Source organism: Hemicordylus capensis, chromosome 3 (assembly GCF_027244095.1).
Source record: "Hemicordylus capensis ecotype Gifberg chromosome 3, rHemCap1.1.pri, whole genome shotgun sequence".
Classification (NCBI taxonomy): Eukaryota; Metazoa; Chordata; class Lepidosauria; order Squamata; family Cordylidae; genus Hemicordylus; species Hemicordylus capensis.
The window spans coordinates 102,707,800-102,730,901 of NC_069659.1; the positions used below are offsets into that span (position 1 = coordinate 102,707,800).

General features: G+C 39.8%; 1 protein-coding gene across 3 annotated transcripts in view; it reads left to right on the forward strand.

Moving 5' to 3' along the window:
- The window catches only part of CFAP47 (cilia and flagella associated protein 47), a 503,999-nt gene that overhangs the window by 168,736 nt on the left and 312,161 nt on the right, over nucleotides 1-23,102 (forward strand). For all 3 annotated transcript variants that reach the window (XM_053311021.1, XM_053311022.1, XM_053311023.1), the window contains 3 exons: nucleotides 3,582-3,679; nucleotides 4,257-4,373; nucleotides 21,397-21,531. In XM_053311021.1, coding sequence (XP_053166996.1) covers nucleotides 3,582-3,679; nucleotides 4,257-4,373; nucleotides 21,397-21,531 — 350 coding nt within the window. The remainder of the gene's footprint in view (nucleotides 1-3,581; nucleotides 3,680-4,256; nucleotides 4,374-21,396; nucleotides 21,532-23,102) is intronic.

The following is a 23,102-nucleotide window of genomic DNA, read 5'->3' on the forward strand; positions in this document are numbered from 1 at the left end:
TGCCTGGTCCTTAACAGGTGAATCTGAGTCAGTGGCAGGGCTAAGAGTTAGTGATGTGGACGGAACCGTGGTGGGGGTCTATCTTTGAGAGTGGGGGAGGGTGCACTTATCCCTTCCGCCACTTCCCCCCCGCTAGTGTCCATGTTTTTCAAAGCCCATCAGGTTGGCAGTGTACCTCCCTGCCGCCCCATTGCCCTTGTCTTCTGGATATGACTGGAAGTCACTGACGTGCTGATGCGCGGAGGCTCATTGGCAACTTCCAGTCATATCCTGAAGATGAGGGCAATGGAGCAGTAGCGAGGTATGCTGCAACGTCGATGGGCTTTGAAAAATATGGATGCCGGTGGGGGAAAAGCGGCAGGAGGGGTATGTGCACTCTTAAAGATAGACCCCCACCATCTTCTTCCAACCAGTTCGGAGGCCCATAAAGGGCCTCCAAACCGGTTATGTGCACACCCTACTAAGAGTAGGGTCTGTAATAGAGAGCGTAGGTCCCTGGCAAATTCGTTTAGGTGAATGTGAACTGACAGATACTCCTTATTTATTCTATAAATAATAAACAGAAAAAATATAACCAGAAATATTCAGTTATATCCACAGTACTGATCAAACACCTTTTGCTTGTGCTTTTACCTTCCTTGTCCTCTCTTCTCTGCTGCGGCTTTCTAAGGTGCTTGAAAATCCACTCCTGAGTGTTGGGGAACCCTTGGTAATGATTCAGGAAGGCTGCAGAGGGAGTAGGAAAATTGATGAAAAACAGGTTAATGCACCTTTCAGCAGATTCAACCTAAACTCAAAGAACTTAGATGGCTTGCTGATGCTGAGTAAAGTTGTACCCTCGAGTCGGTGTCAACTCCTGGTGACCACAGACCCATGTGGTTTTCTTTGGTAGAATACAGGAGGGGTTTACACATCTCCCACGCAGTATGAGATGATGCCTTTCAGCATCTTCCTATATTGCTGCAGCCTGATATAGGTGTTTCCTATAGTCTGGGAAACATACCAGCAGGGATTTGAACCGGCAACCTCTTGCTCGCTAGGCAAATCATCTTTAATTTTGAGATACAAAAAGGATACAAATAGCAGAGCTCCTTATAAAAGAAAGCTGAAGGCTTCTAATGCAACTAGTTTGATAACTGAAAGTTCAATCAATCCTGAATTACTACTCGGAATATTTATATACTGCTTTTCAACAATAGTTGTCAAAGTAGTTTACACAGGTAGATAGAGAAATAGATAAGATGGATCCCTGCCCCCCAAAAGGCTCACAATCTAAAATGAAACATAAGGTAGATATCAGCAACAGCCACTGGAGGGATGTTGTGTTAGGGTTGGATAAAGACAATTTCTCTCCACCTGCTAGATAAGGGAACCACCCCTTTAAAGGTGCCTCTGCTCAGTTAGGAGGGACCATCATATTTTCATTTTTTAAGTCTCAATACTGGACTATATACTGCAAATCCAAGGCTATGAGTCCTAGCTGGACACCTGAGAGCAATTTCAAATCACCGGTGACAGCCAGATGATATGCTTATGATAAACTTGGCATAAAGAAATTTTGAAAAATTGGAATATCCACCCATGATCCTGATACTCTTTTATTCTGGAACAATTAATGTGCCTTGGCTGTCTTAACTTCTTAGTAAAGCTGACTCTTTAATTGCTTTAAATATTAAAAATTTCCAAGGTCATGTTTTGAAATTGGGTTACATTTTAATTCATTTTGTTGTTTACCCATGAGTCTACTGCTGATGTAATTTTGCTTGGTAAATATTCTAAGTGCCGATGTATTAATTATTAAAGCTGAGTAACATAATTGTCAATTAAGACATACAGGGAGTTCTAATTAACTGATTTGCTTTTCACAAATGCAAAAGGAAAGCAAGTAATTGTCAGGACTGAGATAGCATATACTGAAGCAGAGGTAAAACTAGTCTGCTTAGCTGTGCATCTGGAAATTGAATCTGTTGTTTCATTTACATAATAAAATACTATTTCACTTGTCAGATGGCTAACTCCAAATAATCCAACACTTTAATCAAATTTAGAAGGATGTTTTTAGATCATTAGAGTGCTAATGTACAATCATTGTTTAGTAACTTTATGTTGAAGGTTTAGTATATACTTATAAGAATATAAACATGTGGTTGGCTATCATCTTTTTGGCTGAAATGTCAGGGAAGTAGCCAACCACTTGCTTGGTTATTATTATCCTAGAATATTTTCTAAACTAATTTCAGGTTAATATACAATCTGCCACTTCATATTTACTGTGAGAATCAGTTCTGACAAAGACCCCAATGAGACATCCAGGGAGGAGGAGAAGCAGGTTCCAGCATGGATAGGAGTTTCCCAGGAGCCACAGCCCTTGGGAGTCAACTCCCTTGCAGATGACTCCTCAATGTAGCTAGGGAACTCAGGTGATCTTGTGCTCCCTTGTAGGACCTCCATTCCCATTCCAGATCCCCCTTGATTGCTCCTAGAAATGTGAGACATCCTGACTGAAGCACCCTTGCAAGTCAAGAAAACATGTTAAAAAGTGGTAGAATCCTACTTCGGAAGCATGGGTGTTCACATGTGGGGATTTTTGCTGATCTCCCCAGAAGTGCACAGTTATGTCTCATGCAGCCCTCAGGAACGTAATTGTGCATTGCTGACAGCACTTCTGGGAAGAAGGGGAGAGCAGAAAAAATTCCATCCATGAGCACCCATATTTCAGAAGTGGGGATGCTACAGCTGTGCAGGTGCTTTCTGTGCTTGTACAGGCACAGTTTTAATCAGGATGTTGACCACTGTTGTCAAACTTGGCCAGGCTCCAGAACTACCTAAGGAGCACCTATGTGGCTACCTGGGGTTTACCTCCCAAAAGGGCTAATCAGGAGGAGGAAGCAAGTGCGGGCACACACACACTTCAGATCAAGACCTAGCTAGCTTCAGGTAGGGGTGGAGCTTCCCATTATTATTTAAGCACTTGAGTCACAACCAGACCTTTGCTGATACAACAATGCAGCTTTGGGAGTTCCTCATGAGCCTTTGCTCAAGTGTTGTTCTCTAGCTTGACTGCTCTTCTTGTTTCTATGTCTTCCTCAGTTCCTTTCTCCTGTCCCAGTCTCTCTGGTTCCCTACTTGCTGTGATTTGTCCCTCCTGTCCTTTACTTTGGTCTCTGTGTCCACCACTGTTTCTGCCCAGCTTTGCTGCCTCATTCCTTGTACAACTATTCTTACCCAGGTTATAGGCACTGACATATACATATCTGAATGTTCATGTATAAACATTTCCATGTGCTTAAAAGCTCAGTCAGTCTATAGATTCATGGGCAATTATCAAAAATCATGTGAACTTCATTCTACAGGAGATTGTGTGATGTATTCAAAACTTACTAATGTCATTTGGTGAGGAAGGTTTTGTGGGAAAGAATGAAATCATCCATCAGGCAGATATTCTAAAAGAAGTGTGATGAAACAGGCATTTTGGAGACATGATAAATTAGTCTTTCCACAAGGGATGTGCTGAATTATTTTTATCATATCTGATCCATACTCTGCAGGATGAAATACTAAAATCTGTCCATTTCAAACAGGTGATATACCACCTACAAGATGGATAGTAAACTTTGATAGAGATCTCCTTGATGGCCTTGTCCTGGCTGCACAAGTAGCAAACTATTGCCCTTATCTGGTAAGAATGTTTTTCACTTCTTTGAATTTTATTTGTAACATTTAACACATTTGTATTGTACAAGGTTAAATGTGTCTTGATAGGCAATCAGTGGTTAAAGGTCAATGAAAGGCGATTGATGGATGCACAACCAGAAGGGAAAGAATAAATTATCCTTCATTCATACCCAGCTACTTACCATACTTGTTTATCAGTTTAAAGATTTCAGCTTTATATTTCCTTTAATCTCTCTATGCAATAAAACAGTAATTGTGTTATGTTTACTTTGTGAGCTGCCCAGTGAACAATTGTTATGGGGCAGCCTACAAATAAAGTTGTTGTTGTGTACTCTTTACTCCCTTTATGGATTTAAAGCTTATTTTATGTAAGCCTCCTTTATTCTAGTCTGCCATTCTAGTGTTGCTGCCTTCTGTCATGGTGTGCCATATCTTTGGAATAGTCTTCTCTAATTTCAATAGGATTACTCATCATTAGGGTTGTTAATCAGTTGCCTGGATTCAATTCAGGCAATTGATTTTTTTAAAAAAAATTAGGTTTTCAAAGTGTTTGATTTTTTTTTAAAAAATCTCATCTGCAGATTTCAACTCACTTTGTTAATATGTACACTAATCCAGAAACTTCTGAACAATATCTTCACAACTGCTTGATTCTTGTAAATGCTTTTCATGCAATAAGCCTTGACATAGACATAGTGGTAAGTGATTTTATATTATGAATATTGTATGAGTAGTTTTGTTATTTAAGATATGGTAACTTGAATGCCTAGTTTTTAACCTTGCAAACAGGAAAATGAGTTGGGGCAGACTTTTCATGAAGGATTTAAAATGCAATAAGTAAAACTACTTGATATAAAAGTACCCTTGTTATTTATTCATAGATGTTTATAAACTGAATTGTGAATAAGTGGCAGCTATAATTTTATGGAGGATTATAGCAGTTTACATATGGATATCACATGTAGTAATTTGCACTACCAAAGTTCTGTGAATAAATTATGCACATATAACCACATCTGCTGGAGTATTGATATATGCTATATTCATTAGGAACACAGGAAGCTGCCATATACTGAGTCAGACCATAGGTCCATCTAGCTCAGTATTGTCTACACAGACTGGAAGCGGCTTCTCCAAGATTGCAGGCAGGAGTCTCTCTCAGCCCTATCTTGGAGAAGCCAGGGAGGGAACTTGAAGCCTTCTGCTGTGCACAGAGCAGCTCCATCCCCTGAGGGGAATATCTTACAGTGCTCACACATGTAGTCTCCCATTCATGATGACCTGGCTTAGCTGACCTGGCTTAGCTAAGGGGACAAGTCATGCTTACTACCACAAGACCAGCTCTCTCTCCATTCATAGAAAGTATGGTGGCAGCTTAGTAGTAACCCAGATAGCCTATTGGCAAGACCTCTCTCATGCACAAAATATTTCAGGATTGTGCCTGAAATCTGTAAGGGTAGCTTTGCTAGTCTGTTTTGCAAAGACTCTTGTGCCACCTTAAAAACTGATTTACTGTGGCATAAGCTTTTGTGGACTAGATCCCAGTTGATCAAGTGCACAAAGTGTTATCTTCAACTGATTTTTGTGTGTACACACACACAAACACAGAGCCAAAAGTCCATGAAATAAAGTTGTACAGTTTGACATTATGATGCAAAGCTAAAGTATGTACACAATGAGCACACCAGGCATTGGCAGTCAATCCAACTTTGACCTAGTTGACCCCCCACCTCCCTTTTAAACTGCAGTTATTAACAGGGCTGGCAGTGACTCTGGCAGAGGTGAAAAGGAAGAGGAGAGGATATACATTTCACAAGGATAATTTTAATATGTCTGCGTGGAAGTGTGGTAATGACCACCCTTCATGACTATGCTTGCCTCAAAGTAAATGAATAAATGAATAGCTTTATTACGATCAATGATCAGTTATATATACAAACAGATGATACTACATTCAGATAAGAAGTAAATCATACAGAATACACTAACTTAGAAGCCTCATGTAACAACATCTAAAAAGAAGGGCTGGAGGTTAGCTGTTGACGGACCTTAACAGCAGCTGCACAAAATTTGGCAACCTTGTAGATGGCAGAAGGTTTCTTATCTGCAAGGAGGAGTATGGCGTAAAATTCAGCAGTCCAGCCAGGAAAGTGTAATAACAAGGGAGAAATAAGACTGCATCAGCTATCGTTATAAAAAGGACTAAACAGCAGCACACGGTGGACAGATTTGACCTCACTTGAGCCACAGGGGCATAACCGACTGGCCAGAGGGGTTTTCAAAAACCTTCCAGATAAAACCGCTGATGGTAAGGTGTTATATCTTGCTCTGAGGAAAACCCTGTGATGGCTTGGTACAAAGAGGGAACATAGATAGCTAGCAGGTTCCCGATTAAAGTCACCAAGGCCCCCTCTTTTGGTCTCCAGGATGGAGCTTAAACCGTTCTGATGTTCAGTGTCCAAGATCCTTTGTTTGAGGATCTTCTTGGCCTAACTGTAATCTAATAATGACAAATGTTCAGCAGAAAGGCTGAGTGATGACAATTTATCTATCAGTACTCATGTCCAGGTGGATTGAAACCTATTGGCCAACATAAGAGCGTTCAATCCCAGAGGGGAGAAATTGATCCTAAGCTAATAATTGAGGATTAAAATCCATGCTTTTGTTTCCACCCTCTGGAGGCCCGTTTCCAACCTCAATGCTGTGTTGGAGATACATTGAGGGGCCCTGAATACTACTCTAATAAACTTGGATTGGATTATCTCCAGCAGCCTATAGTTAGGATAGGGGCCTAGTTGTGCTCCATACAAAAATTGGACCAATGATTTAGCAGCAAAGAACTTTAACGCTGCAGGGATAACCTCTCCACCTTTGGAGTGAAATAATCTTACCGTTGCTGAAGCACTTCTTTGTGCCTGTTGGGCAACATATTCCACATGGGCCTTCCATGACCCAGTGGCATGAAAAACCACACCCAGATATTTTAAACTATTGACCTGCTCTATATGATGACCCTCTATATGCCAGTTAAATCTTTTAGGCCTCTTGGCAAAGACCATCACTTTGGATTTCTGGAAGTTAATTACCAAGTGGTTGTCCTTGCAATAAGGGGCCAAGAGCCTAAGCACACTCCTAAGGCCCACAGGCGTTCGTGAAATGATAGCAGCAGCATCTGCATACAGCAGTATTGAAATAGCTGAGCCCACAATAGTTGGGGAATGTAGTGCTGTATCGAAGAGATTATTAGCAAGTGTATTTATGTAAAGATTGAACAGGGAGAGTGCTAAAATGTACCCTTGTTTAACTCCTTTACTAGTGGTTATTAAATGTGAAAGTGAGCCTTGAGAGTTACATCTCACTCCCACATTGGTGTTATCATAGAGCTTCTGAATAAGAAAGAGTAAGCGCCTCTCAATATTAGTGTCACTTAGTTTTCCCCAGAGGCTTATCCTTGAGATTGAATCAAAGGCTGTTTTGAAATATACAAGGAGGACTTAGGTTTGTTGCTATATTTCTCAATCAGATGGCGTAATACCAGGACATGGTCCATGGTTGACCACCCTTTTCTAAAACCAGCCTGTTCATCACCCAAAATAACTTCAATCTCCATCCAGTCTTGCAACTTCCAATCTAAATGCCTCGTAAAAAGCTTACTCACAACACTCAGCAGGCTAATTGGGCGGTAGTTGGCAGGATCACTTCTATTCCCCCTTTTAAACATGGGTACTATTATGACTATGCCCCAGTCTTCAGGTATGAGCCCAGTTCAATCTATGCATGTAAAGAGGGCTGCCAATACAGGGGTCCACCAATTAGCATTAAACATAATCATTTCAGAAGAGATACAGTCATAGCCTGAGGCCTTGCCAACTTATAAGGAATCGATGAGCTTCTTAACTTCAGCAACTGTAACAGGTGGCCAATCAGGGAGTGAGTCATTTTTTAATTCTGCTGGAGCTAGTTCCTTCTCCTGGGCCAAATAGAGAGCTTTAAAGTGTAATTCCCATGTCTCTATAGGGACCTGATTAGTTAAATGGGAGGAAGGCTCAAAGTGAGGAAACTTAGCTACATAAGAACAGCCCTGCTGGATCAGGCCCAAGGCCCATCTAGTCCAGCATCCTGTTTCACACAGTGGCCCACCAGATGCTGCCAGAAGCCACAGGCAGGAGTTGAGGGCATGCCCTCCCTCCTGCTGTCACGCCCCTGAAACTGGTACTCAGAGGCATCCTGCCTTTGAGGCTGGAGGTGGCCCAAAGCCCTCTGATTAGTAGCCGTTGATAGACCTCTCCTCCATGAAGTTATCCAAACCCTTCTTAAAGCCATCCAGGTTGTTGGCTGTCACCATATCTTGTGGCAGAGAATTCCACAAGTTGATTATGCGTTGTGTGAAAAAGTACTTCTGTTTGTTGGTCCTAGATTTCCCAGCAATCAATTTCATGGGATGACCCCTGGTTCTAGTGTTATGGGAGAGGGAGAAGAATTTCTCTCTATCCACTTTCTCCACACCATGCATGATTCAAATGCTTCAAATGGGTGCAGACCAGCCTCCAGCTTTAGTAACCTTAAAATACTTTGGGAAAGTTGGTTGTGGGGTGGATGCATTGGAAAGGACAAAAGAGAGTGCCTTGAAAACAATGCGTTGTTTTATTGAGGGGTAGTAGAGATAAGAAGGTAAAAAGAGGGTGGTTAATCTTGAAGTACATTCATCAGGTCATAGTGCTGGGGAGGGGGACGGATGTCTGTGGCTGAAAGAAAAAGAAAGAGGAAAGCTGTTTTTCATAGCTTCCTGCAGTCTAGGTGAGGTCCTTCTCTCCAGTCAGCTCAAGCACATGGGGCGCACCTGAGCCACGTGTGGGATAGAGATTGATGCAGGAATGGATGTACAAGAGAACAATTCCTTCTTTGGTGAGGGTTTTATAAGCAAAAACATACTCTGAGGTATGATTGAAGAGTTTGTATACAGTAAGTATAGAGGGGTAGACGCCAATGGTTACTCTATGGTAGTAGACTGTTGGAGAATGCTTGCTTCATATAAGGCATGTATATTGATTAAGTTATGTTTGAGGTGTTCTCCCCCCTCCCCCCACCCGCCATGTGCTTCTTAAACAAAAGAAATGGTTCACAAAGGATTGCTGAGAGCAATCACCTGAATACAGATGGGAGGGGGATAGATTGCGCTTTCTGGCATTACTCACCTGATTTTGTTAACCATGGGGAGAAAATGATGTGAGAATTTCAACCTGGCCTTGTGATTTCTTATCAATGTATATGGGAGGAAGAGAACTTGCATTCTTTTTGATTTTGTCTCTTTTATTCTTCCAGTGGTCTGCCCCAAATCTCTCTGTATATGCTCAGAAATCAGAGGAGCATTTTCTTTAGTCCATTACAGCCGTGCAATGGCCTGAAGGCACCATGGGGAAACACCTTATCAGAATGACCTGTCATTTCTGGAATGCAGCCAGCGGAAGCTTTTCTCTTCCAAGCAGGCTTGGAAAATGGCTAAGTTTCTCTTGTTTGGGGTGCCTTGAAGCACCCAGAAATGGTGTAGCTAGCAAGTCTGGTGACAATTACCAGGACCTGTATAGCATACCAGTGCCAGCCAGAGGGGGAGAGCCACCTTCTTTGTTTTCACTGTTGCTGCAGTTGCTACTGCTGCCAGTTTGGCTGGTAAGTGCAGTTTAAAGAGAAGGAGGGAGGTGGTTTTCTTGTTCAGGAGAGGATGGTATGGGGCTCAGGAGGTGGGGAGATAAAGGAGGCCAGGCTGAAATTAGTTTGGCTTTGGAAAGGGTTGAGCTATTTCTCAACATTTTGGGTGAGTAAATAAATAAATATTCTAAGCTAAAGGCTTGTAGGGTTTTTGCTTTTAACATGTGAAGGATTTGGGTGTGCTTTTGTTAAAAAATATTCTAAAAAAATGTTTTTGTCCCAAAATGGACCCCCCCACTTTCTTTTATTGCAGCAAGGATACAATAAATAGACATAATCAAGGATGATAATAATACATGTAAATATAACTAAAGAAAGAAAGAAAGAAAGAGAAAGAAAGAAATCTCTTAACACAGCTTAACATGATAGGATACAACCAACACAGGAGAATAATAATGTTTTTAGAAGGAGTGTGTGTGTTAAAAATAACCCACACAAACACCTTCTTTCAGGATATTTGGCTTATGTTTCAAAGCACAAACAGTTCATTGAAGTTCAACCAAATCGCTAAGAATTCTTCTCTACCTTGGTGATGCGGGTGGGGGCGGGGAATCAGTTCTAATGCAGACAAAGAACACATATCAGTAATCCAAAATTTTAATTCAGGAGTAAATTTGTCCTTCCAGTGTTGTATTTGACAACACTCCAAGAATGAAGAATCTACAGTTCTTGATGTAGTGCTAAATTCCATATGCTGGGGATATATTCCAACAAAATATGTTCCTTAACATATAGGAATTTCAGAAGCTGCAATTGCATCAGCACCAGAGAGCCGTAACAATAAATGTTCTAGCTGGACAAACTGCCAGATAGCATTTGAAGGTATATCAAATTCAGCTCTCAAAGTGTCAAACAATTTTTAAAAAGCTTCAGAAGATATCAGTTGATCTAACGTGATGACATTGCAAGAGGTCCAGTTGGTCCAATACAAAGACTTACGAGCAATCTTTAAACTGGGATTGACCTACAATATAAGCTTTTCATTCTGAAAAGGATCAAAACCATGTCTAGAACCCAGGATTCTCCATATATGCCCTGCCTGTAACTACTGGTAATGACTCCAGTCCACAAACAAATAATGAACTGAACACCTGCCAAGATTTCAGTGGGGTCAAATAATAATTCTTGAGCTGTGCCCAAGCTGTAGCCAGAAGCTATGACTTATTGTTCCAGCCTAGAGCCGAAGATAAAATTAATGCCCAGTGATAAGCCTGAAAATGCGGGAAATTAAATCCGCTTTCTTCAATAGATAGTTGAAGTTTGCAGAGTGAAAATCTGGGCATGTGTTCTTGCCATAAGAAGTCATTTACTAATATATAAAGTTACACACACACACACACACACACACACACACACACACACACACACCCCTTGGTGTTAAATTCATCTTAACCACATTTATTTTGTGTTGTGGTCAAGAAGGGGATCAAGAGTCTGATCCAGGTCTACACTGATAATCAGGTGATCAAAAATCAAGGTATGTAAATGCACAAAACAACTGTATAATTTCTGGAAAACCCATAACTGGACCATACAAATACATTAATGCCAAGCGTTGACCAACTATGCTAACAATAAGTATAAGAAAACAACCTTCACCATCTGTTATTTCCTGTTCAATAATTAGTTTAGAGGATTTATGGTTTCAAATGGCCATACCTCTCGTCCTTTAGAATCGCCAATTGCATAGACTTTCCCCACCCATGACCATTGCAGGAGGGACTTCTCAACTGGCAAAATATGGGTTTCTTGTAAAAAGGCAACCCCAGTAGCCATTTCCCCTAACTTGGCCAGCACTTCATGAATTTTTGCACACTGGTGTAATCCATGGATATTCAAAGTAACCATAGAGACCACCATGCTCAGTTGCTAAAAAGATCACCAAAAAAGGCCCAAGCAGCAAAAACAAATAACTTGAACTGGCTCATATTATGTGTAAATATGAAGAGGTAAATGAATACAACTTGACAGTTATGTAGTTATTAATGAGGAAAACTTAGCATTATACAAACTCAAATTGACCCAATAAGTAAAAAAGTAAAATAACAAATTCAAGTATAGAGACCTTGAAGGGAAGAGAAGAAGAGAAGAGGTCTTGGCAGATGTTCAAATAGTAGGATTTAGTCTAAGCAATTTTTTCTCCAGCGTGACTCAAAGTAGACAGAAATTGTTCAGCAGTTGACACATCATGAAAGGATCTCAATTTAGTAAACACAAAATGTGTTTACTGGTACTTTGCTTTGAATTGTTTTGTGTTGGAATGCTTTTGCACTCCTGTAGAAAGGAAATAGAAATCACCTTCTACCCTTTGGACCTGCTCATACACATTTCTCCCTTCTCTCAGTTCCCCCTTCATCTGAGTTTAGATGGGTAGTGACCAGGGAAAGGGCCTGTTCAATAGTGACATCTCAGCTCTGGAATACCTTACCCAGCATCATTTGCCTGGTGCCAACCATTTTGTTGCCTTGGTACTATGTAAAGATGTTTTATTGGCCTTTTAATTTACCTTTTAGGACATAAAAGGATAATTCTAGGTAAAATGATTTTATATCAAAGGTCTCTGTAGGTATATTGACTGCAACAGACCTAAAACTGTTGCCAAGCATTGGCTGATGTGAAGCAGAGGGCAATACCAGTGTACCTAGACTTCCAAAAAGCTTTTGACAAAGTTCCTCATCGAAGACTCCTGAGGAAACTTAGCGGTCATGGGATAAGGGGACAAGTACATGTGTGGATTGCTAACTGGTTGAAAGACAGGAAACAGGGTAGGTATAAATGGAGAGTTTTCACAATGGAGGGAAGTAAGAAGTGAGGTCCCCCAGGGATCTGTACTGTGACTGGTGCTTTTAAATTTATTCATAAATGATATAGAAGCAGGGGGAAGTAGCGAGGTGGCCAAATTTGCCGATAATACCAAACTCTTTCAGGTAGTGAAATCCAGAACTGATTGTGAGGAGCTCCAAAAGGATCTCTCCAAACTGGGGGAGTGGGCGACAAAGTGGCACATGCGGTTCAGTGTTGGCAAGTGTAAGGTGATGCACACTGGGACGAAAATCCCCATCTTCAAGTATATGCTGATGGGATCTGAGCTCTCAGTGACTGACGAGGAGAGGGATCTTGGGGTCATGCTGGAAAGCTCGTTGAAAGTGTCGACTCAATGTGTGGCAGCTGTGAAAAAGGCCAGTTCCATGCTAGGGATAATTAGGAAGGGGATTGAAAATAAAACGGCTAATAATATAATGCCCTTTTACAAATCTATGGTGTGACCACGCTTGGAGTACTGCATACAATTCTGGTCACCACATCTAAAAAAGGACATTGTAGAACTGGAAAAGGTGCAGAGGAGGGCAACCAAGATGATCAGGGGCCCAGAGCACCTTTCTTATGAGGCAAGGCTACAACACCTGGGGCTTTTTAGTTTAGAAAACGACGACTGCAGGGAGACATAGAGGTCTATAAATCATGCATGGTGTGGAGAAAGTGGATAGAGAGAAATTCTTCTCCCTCTCACGTAACACTAGAACCAGAGGTCATCCCATGAAATTGGTTGCCGGGAAACCTAGGACCAACAAATGCCTAACCTACTTCACAGGGTTGTTGTGAGGAGAAACTTAAGTATGTAGTACACCGCTCTGGGCTCCTTGGAGGAAGAGCAGAATATAAAATGTATAATAATAATAATAAATAATAATAAATGGAAGTACTTTTTCACACAACGCATAATCAACTTGTGGAATTCTCTGCCACAAGATGTGGTGACAGCTAACAACCTGGATGGCTTTAAGAAGAGTTTGGATAACTTCATGTAGGAGAGGTTTATCAACAGCTACTAGTCGGAGGGCTGTGGGCCACCTCCAGCCTCAAAGGCAAGATTCCTCTAAGTACCAGTTTATTTCATTATAAGAAATAAAGTATTCACAGAAGTTGAGCTGGAAGAACTGCAAAGAGCAACACAGTCTCAAGATATGGAAGAAGAATTACCACCAACTGAAGAAGTTGCTCGGGCGCAGGTTGAGGAGGTGTTGGAAATAGAGGATGCCACTGTTGCTGAACTGTTTCAAAATCAAAGCCAGGCAACCTCCCCTTTGCCTTCACCTCAAAAACCCGAATGCCGATTAACAGAAAGGGAACAAGAACTAAAGCAAAAAATAACTGAGCACATGAACCAAACAACCACCAGGGTTCAACTTCCAGCTCTAAAAACAGTTGCCAAAAACAACTGGCTCAGGCATTAAAAGATGTCAATGATGCACTGGCAGAAATAACCAATAATTTGCAAGAAACAAACCAACTAATGTACAGTGCAGCAACAATAACAACACAGGAGCTTGGATATAAGATCAGTGGACCAGTAAGATAAGAAAGTAGTACATCACGTAAATGGAAGATTAGATTAGAAAATAAAATCTCCAGGCTTAGATCAGATGCTAGTAAATTGAAAGATATGAAAGACAAGAAGCTGAAGAATGAAAACACCAAACAGTACCTGATCCAAAAATACCACCTCGATTCAAGGAAAATTAGAGAAGTCCTGGAAATAATAAAGCAGCAAATAACAGCAGTGTCAAAGAAGATAAGCAGATACGAAGCTAGAATTACACAACACAAGCAGAATCACCAATTCCCGTTGAATCAGAGACGTTTCTACTAAAGCATAGAAGGAGAAACTGCAAGAAACATAGAAACAACAAATAAAGAAGAAACAGTTCAATTCTGGGGGAAATTAAGGGACTATAATAAAAAAGCAGGCTGGATGAAAGAGGTTGAAAAATGTAACCAACAAATGCAAGATCTAATAATAATACCAGAATTAATAAGTGAAAGAGCAAAGAAAATTAAAAATTGGACTGCTCCAGGCGACGATGAACTGCATGGCTTTTGGCTTAAACACCTAACAAGCCTTCATAAATAACTATCAAAACAGTTCAATCACATTTTGCAAGGAGGTGATATTGAACAATGGCTAACAACTGGGAAAACTCATCTCATCATGAAAGACGCAGCAAAAGGTCCACTTCCAAGTAATTATAGACCGATAACCTGCCTGCCAACCATGTTCAAATTATTAACTGGAATAATAGCAGATGAAGTAATGCAATACTTATTAACTACCAAACAGCTTCCAGTTCAACAGAAAGGAAATTGCCTGAAGACCAGAGGCACAAAAGACCAGCTGCTGATTGACAAAATGATTTTAGAAAATTGCAAGAGAAGAAAAACAAATCTTAGTGTTGCATGGATTGACTACAAGAAGACATTTGACTCATTGCCTCACACATGGATACTAAAACGTTTAGAAACAACTGGTGTCAGCAAAACATTCAGATATTTATTAAAAAAGCAATGAGCATGTGGAGTACACAGTTAATCAATGGCAAGACACTTGGACAGGTTAGCGTTAGAAGAGGCATTTTCTAAGGGGACTCACTATCCCCTCTGTTGTTTGTAATTGCCATGACTCCACTTTCACAAATACTAAACAAAACAGGCCTCGAATACCAAACATCTAAAACATCAAGTAAAATCAACCATCTGCTGTAAATGGACGATCTAAAGTTGTATGGAAAGTCCCAGTAAGAAATTGAATCACTGCTAAACATTGTCTGTATATTCAGTAGCGATATAGCAATGGAGTTTGGACTAGACTAGTGTGCTGCATTAATAATGAACAGAGGAGAAATAAGAAAAACAGAAGGAATAGAACTGCCCAATGGAAGCAAGATCAAGAACCTGGAAGAGAAAGAACATTACAAATACTTGGGCATTCTCCAGGCTGATAACATTGCACACGCTGAAGTTAAAAGAAAAATTGGAAGTGAATACATCAAGAGAGTTAGAAAAATCCTAAAGTCCAAACTCAATGGTGGGAACACCATACACACCATAAACACCTGGGCTATACCTGTTATCAGATACACTGCAGGAATAATAGACTGGACCCAGGCAGAGCTAGAGACACTAGATCTTAAGACCAGGAAAATCCTGACCATCAATCATGCTCTGCACCCCCGCAGTGAGGCTATACCTCCCTGGCAGCTCAGGTGGAAGAGGACTGCTGCAAGCCCATCAAACAGAAGAGGAGGAGGAAAGAGGCCTTGAAGAATATATAAAGGACAGTGAAGAATATGCACTTAAAATGGTCAATAATGAGAAACGATTAAATACCAATGAAACAAAGCAGGCCTACAAGAAAGAACAAGCCAAGAACCGAGCAGAAAAATGGAAAAATAAGCCACTGCATGGTCAATATTTGCACAATATAAGTGGAAAATCAGACATCACCAAGACCTGGCAATGGCTTAAGAATGGCAACTTGAAGAAAGAAACAGAGGGTTTAATACTGGCTGCACAAGAACAGGCACTAAGAACAAATGCAATAAGGGCAAAAGTCGAAAAATCCACAACAAACAGCAAGTGCCGCCTTTGTCAAGAAGCAGATGAAACCGTGGAGCACCTAATCAGCTGTTGTAAAAAGATCGCACAGACTGACTACAAACAAAGGCATGACAAGGTAGCAGGGATGATACACTGGAACATCTGCAAAAATTACAAGCTACCTGTAGCCAAAGATTGGTGGGACCATAATATTGACAAAGTTGTAGAAAATGAAGAAGCAAAAATATTATGGGACTTCTGACTACAAACAGACAAGCATCTGCCACACAATACACCAGATATAAGTGTAGTCGAGAAGAAAGAAAAACAAGTTAAAATAATCGACATAGCAATACCAGGGGATAGCAGAATAGAAGAAAAAGAAATAGAAAAAAAATCAGAAAATACAAAGATTTACAAATTGAAATGGAAAGGCTGTGGCAGAAGATGACCAAAATAATCCCAGTGGTAACTGGAGCCCTAGGTGCAATTCCAAAAGACCTTGAAGAGCACCTCAACACCATAGGGGCCACAGAAATCACCATCAGCCAATTAAAAAAACAGCTTTACTGGGAACAGCCTATATTCTGCGACGATATCTATCATAACAGCAAGAACATTGACAATAAAATTCAGCCATCCCAGGTCCTTGGGAAGGGCTCGATGTCTGAATAAAACAAACCAGTCAATAATACCTGTTTTACTGTGTAAATAAATAATAATAAATGGAAGTACTTTTTCAGACAACGCATAATCAACTTGTGGAATTCTCTGCCACAAGATGTGGTGACAGCCAATAACCTGGATGGCTTTAAGAAGGGTTTGGATAACTTCATGGAGGAGAGGTCTATCAATGGCTGCTAGTCGGAGGGCTTTGGGCTACCTCCAGCCTGAAAGGCAGGATGCCTCTAAGTACCATTTGCAGGGGAGCAACAGCAGGAGAGGGGGCATGCCCTCAACTCCTGCCTGTGGCTTACAGCGGCATCTGGTGGGCCGCTGTGTGAAGCAGGAGGCTGGACTAAATGAGCCTTGGGCCTGGTCCAGCAGAGCTGTTCTTATGTTCTTAGCATGAACTAGATGCCCAAAATTAAAATATAGCTCTGCCATCAATTCACAGTAGGCTTCTGGCCCCTTTCCCAACCGTCTCCCTATAAGGGTGTCAATAATCCTAACCAATATTAAGTTTGTTTTTATAGATGAGATAATGTGTATGAAGTATCATTTATGGAGATTTGTGTTGTATCTTCCTCCAGTGCACTAAAGTTATTTTGTTATATTAATTGTTCATACTACAGTATATACTTATCAGTCCCAGTGAACTCAGTTAGCCTTATTTCCAAGAAACCATGCTTAGGATCAGGCTTCCAAAGTGATTGAATAATAGTATATAGAGTTAGTCATGATGGGCATGTGCAAATGGTGGAATATTTTATTTAACACTAGTAGGTGAGGCCTGTCATTGACCAGGTAACATCATTTTGCGTAAATTTCACTTAGAACGGAGTTCAATAAATTAAATATATGTAACTTTTTTTAATTAATGCACTTGCAAAAGGGAAATGAAAGAACAATTTGAAATTTGTAGGATTTCAACTTCAAACATGATCAGTTTTATTGAATAATTTATGGTAAATTGGAATATTGAGAAAGATCTGCTTCTCTTGTGTATGGTGTCATTTTGGAAATATTGATATTACAATTGAGTGATAAAAATCTGTTGAGAATATAACAGTCAAAATATGATTATATTCAGATTTTTTTCTTTAAAATAAAAATAAAATTTCACTGAGCATATTTCAGAGTTAAAAAATCGTGTATTCAGCTAATTTAATTGATATGTTTGTTCATGCAATATTTGTTATCTGTAGATATGAAATAACCCTAACCCTAAAATAGATATGAAATAACCCTAACCCTAAATAATATTCACCAAACATATGTTGGTGCAAAAAGTAGTGCATTCAGCTAATTTAAATGGCAGGGTTGTGTAAGCAAAATTGGTATCTGTAAGTCATCAGGAATATGACTTTATTTCACACCAACCAAGCAACCAGTTCTTCAAAATATATAAGATTCTGCATGTTTAGTGAGAGTGTGCTCCAAAACACAATTGTATGGCTTCAGAGAAGTTGTTTCTAAGTTCCTCATGGAGTGGATGTGCACTATAGTATAGTATAGTATAGTATAGTATAGTATAGTATAGTATAGTATAGTATAGTATAGTATAATTCTGCTCCATAAGTCTGAAATGTTGAAATGACGTATTTTGGAAGAATAAAATATGTGTAAAGGTAAAGTGTGCCATCAAGTCGATTTCGACTTCTGGCGCCCACAGAACCCTGTGGTTTTCTTTGGTAGACTACAGGAGGGGTTTACCATTGCTGCCTCCCGAGCAGTATGAGATTATGCTTTTCAGCATCTTCCTATATCACTGCTGCATGATATAGTACCAGAAGGTATTCGAACCAGCAACCTTCTGCTTGTTAGTCAGGTATTTCCCCACTGTGCCACTTAAGGTATAGGGAGAATTAAAGCACCTCAATAATAAATATCTTGAGATTTTCTATTCAGAGGGAGAAGGGATGCATGTATTTTTGCTGTATATGTATATGTTTTTAGCAGGTTTATGTGGGCCTGTGATGTAGACATGTGTGTGCATGCATGCATATATGAGGGATGTATATGGCACAAACATCCTAAGAATAGCCACCCCATATCTTGTACTTACTGTGTTGCAGGAAATTTTCTTATCCAGATTTAGAAGCTGCACTTAACTTTTTGAAAGTATATAAGCAGATGTCAAGTTCATGTAGATTGTGACAGAAAATCTAATATGCTCTAGCATATTCCACTTTAATGCAAATTGTTCACAGAGTATTTGAATGAATTATCATAGTATAAAGCACTTGGATACTCACTCCCTGCAATTATTTTATAAATGATTAGGCAACAGGCAGCTGGTCCTATAGAACAGCATTTTGCACCATGAAGCGTTCATTAACTCATAGGGTTCATGAACTCTTCATTCATCATCTTGGTGCAAATGATGAATGAACACAGTGCACTACAATTTAAAATAACTGCAAAACCCAGTACCCATAGGCTTGTGGTTTGTGAGTTGGTTGGCACCCCACAAGCACTACACCACAAACTGCTGTGGCCCACCCAGGTGCCACCCAATTGGAGTTACGGGGCCGCTGAAATCCCCATTATTCCCTATGGGGGGGAACCTTAAAGATGCACAAACTTAAAAAAAATTGTATAAAATCACTGCTTTGGCCAATTGCTTTGAAATTTGGGTGGTAGCTGCCACCCACTGGGGCACTACAACCTACTCCTCTCTTCTGCCCCGACCTCTTTTTTTGCCCTAGATCTCCCCCCAAGTCAATCAAACATTAAAAATTTGTTTAAAAAACCACCCCTTTGGCCAACTGCTTTGAAATCTGGGTGGTAGGGGCCACCCATTGGGCACTACCACTCAAGCTACTCTTTTGCTCCCAGAACCCATTTCCCCCAAATTTATTCAGATTCAGATTAATTTGGATCCAAATTGAATCCGGAGTGATTCAGGGGGGCAGATTCAGATCCAAAACAGATTAGGGGTGATTCGATTCATGTACAAATCAAATTGAAAAAATAGGTTTGTGCCCATCCCTACTGTCCAATGACAGTCAAAATGAACAGAAGAATTGAAGCTGTGCAATGAATCATCACAGGGATTCATTATGAGTAAAAGTTATTATTCACCAAAGAATACTAACACTTGAAAAATATTGACCACACTTTTTGTTCCATAACTCCACTTTCACAAGGTCTAGAGCTTAGCTATTTTTTAAAAAAATGAAAGCTGGGGGTCCATGTTAGGGTTAGGATAGGATGACTTCAAATCCCCATTATTTCCTGTGGTGGAAATATACAAAATAAGTAAAAACAAAAAATAATAATTAAATATCAACCCAGTGCCTCACCACATTGAAATATGGGTGGTAGGTGGCACCCATGGGGACCTACCCACCACCCAAATTTGGTGCCCCTAGGGCCTTTATAAGTGGTCCAAATCAATCCAAATAAGAATTGAATTGAATCTAATCCCAATCAAATCTGGGGTGATTCGGGGGACAGATTCAGACACAAAACAAATCAGGGGTGATGCGATTTGGGCACAAATCAATTTGAAAAAATTGATTCATGCACATCCCTAGTATAGAGGGAGATATAGAGAGTTTTACCGCATGATGAGCTGTATGTCTACACCCGTCTTGGAATAATATACATTTTATTTATGTCATATTATGTCCCCTGCTAACTTGGCAAAAAGGCACCTTTTAACATGATGATTCTCTTTATTTAGTAGTGGGAGAGTAACTTGTCCTATCCACCCCCAACACAGTATCTCCAGTGACTATTGCTGGTGTATATCTTATGTTTCTTTTTAAATTTTGAGCCCTTTGGGGACAGGGATCCATCTTATTTATTTATTATTTCTCTGTGTGAACTGCCCTGAGCCATTTTTGGAAGGGCGGTATGGAAATAGAATAAATAAATAAATATTTTAGTGCTTTCGTTTGTGGAAAATAATCCTGGATTTTGGTGGTTGTTTTGAAATGATTATTTCTGACTGACTAAACTACCATGCAGGCTTTTTCTGAAGAATATAATTACAGCCACGTAATTTATATGATACAAATGCAGCTTTACTCAGCTCCATGCTAAATTTAGCACTTATACCGTGCTTTTAGAGTATTCAGAGCACTGTAGGTATGTTATTTTAGAGTTAAGATCAGATAATTGTTATGAAGTTTTATAAGTCATATACTGTTTGGTAGAGATCATCACAAGCATTATTACTGCATTTCAGCTCAAATTTGTATACTGTAACAGGCAACCAAAATAGCTGATGTTTTTATTCTCCACCCAAAGTGTGGAGGCTATTTAGGGCATAGTAAAAACAATGAGAGAAGTACCAGATAAGTTTTACAAGTGCTCTTTTAATCCACAGATCTGTGCCTCCTAGATTCATGCATGTGCACTATAATCTATATGTATATCTATACATTGATATATATCTTGGACCTCTAGTGCAGTACTCTAGTGCAGTGCTGCTTGGAGTGGGTCAGAAGAATAAAACAGTACAAAATAAATTACTTTGTTAAAACTAAATGATAAATGTTTTATACACTTTTTTGTTAAAACTTAATTTATGTTAAATTTTATATTAAGTAACATAGATTTACACATTTCTCTAATTTTCAGATGTCATATTATTCACTACATAGGACTGAAAGACCATATACTTAATAGCACTTGCTGTTTTGTAGGCTTTTGTTCTGGTGCTAGGATTTATCCCTTACCGTTCTAGAGGGCTTATTTATTTATATTAAAAGAATAGAATATGATACTAGAAATGGCAACTCCTGAATGTATAGTTGTTTGTTTTGATATTTATGTATTTAATTAATTAAAATATTAATACCCCGCCTCTCTAGTAAACTGTTGCTTGGGGCAGCTCACAAAATTAATAATATATATACAATATAAAACAATGAAAGTGATAAAATTTATAAATAAAAGACATGGACAAATAAATTCTGTATTTTATCCTCTGCATGAATTTACACTGCCTTTTTCTTCTTAAATTAGGCTGCTGATATCTGTGACCCAAACCCAATCATGATGCTTATGCTTTGTGTCTATCTATATGAACACCTTCCTCAGTATTTAACCAAGAATTCTCTTGAGTTTCCTGGTCCACTTCATGCTACTGTTGTTAGAAAGGTACTGGTATTCCAATGGGTTTTTCTACAAGTTTAATATGGTTGTGTCTTAAAATGAGAGAAATGAAAGTACTGTGTAGGCATGTGCACGAAACGTTTTGTGTAGCCAGTCGGGTGGTGGGGAGGAGTAGCTCTAAGGAGTAGGTACACAGGTCCTTACCCCTCCACCGTTCCTGTCACAGCACTGTGTTGCCAAAAAGAATGTGTGCGTCTGTTTCCTTGTTCCCAGCAGCCTGCGTACGGCATCAGCACATATATGGTGTCCACACAGACTCATGCACGGACACCATGTACATGCTAACACCACGCACAGGCTGCTGGGAACAAGGAAGCAGCCACACATGTTTTATTCAGTAACACAGAACCGCAACTGGAATGGCAGCGGGGCATTGGAGGAGCAGGTAAGCATCTGCATACCTGCTCCTTAAAGCTACTGTTTGCCCGCCCTTGAAATATTTAGGCTGTGGTAACTCGAATCATTTTGATGCCTCAAATTAGAGGCACTGAAACGATTCGTGCATATGCCTAATACTGGGTGAGTGTGGGGATGGTGTTTTAACTGGATTGTTGTTTTCTGCAGATAGTTGCCCCAACAAGGGTATTAAAATGGGGTTAATTAGGCATCTTCATTTGGAAATATGTCAGGGATCAATAGTTAGTTTTTGTTCCATAACTGAACTAGTAGTTGGAAAAAGAATAACAAGCACAATGTAAGATAAATAAACCTTGAAGCAAATAAGCAGTAACCACTATAACCACTAACTGAAAAACTAGATTTAGTTGGTTAGAGAACTAGCTATTGAACTTTAAGCTTAATACAAAGGCTTGGTCTATTAAAGATGTAAGAAATTAGATACTTCGGAATTCTCCCTTCACAAGTGGGGAATGGAGAACTCAGAAGTCATCAGAAGTCTAGTTTCTATACCTTATGTTTGGCTTGTTTTGTTCCTCCAAGACTCATGAATCGCACACAGACAAGAAATGAAAACTTAACAGTATTTATTCTCACCCAAATCCTGATAGTATTCAGTAGGCAGAAGCAAGAAACAATTCTGAATTCAATCAGTACACCTCAATCATTTAACAGAGTTTTCCCCCCCTCATGGTTAGCAATCAGAAGTCAATGGTTTGTTATTTTTATAATACCTCTTCCTGTTTCTCGCAGTTACACGTTGTGGTTACTTCTCTGTTCGAACCTTCTGCGCTCTTTCCTCTTCTTCCTCCCCATCCCTAAATCATTCAACAGCTTCTTTCTTATACTCGATTGTGGAGTCACCCCCACAACCCCGCTTCCCCCTTCTTCCTAACAATGATTGGTAAGAAGAATCCACACCACGGATAACCTATAACCCAATTTATCACCCCTTTTGGCATATCGACCCATTGGTCAATTCCTGAATGTGCGTAAATGAAACCTACAAAAACTGCATCATAGGTGTTTTGATCGAAACTCATGCAAACATTGTGGTTTGAGCATGTTCTGACCTAATGTCTCTGAAGTGAAATCTAGACTAAATTGGGGAAGTGTCCTGCCGTAACACTCGAAAAACCATAGTTTGACATTTCAATCTG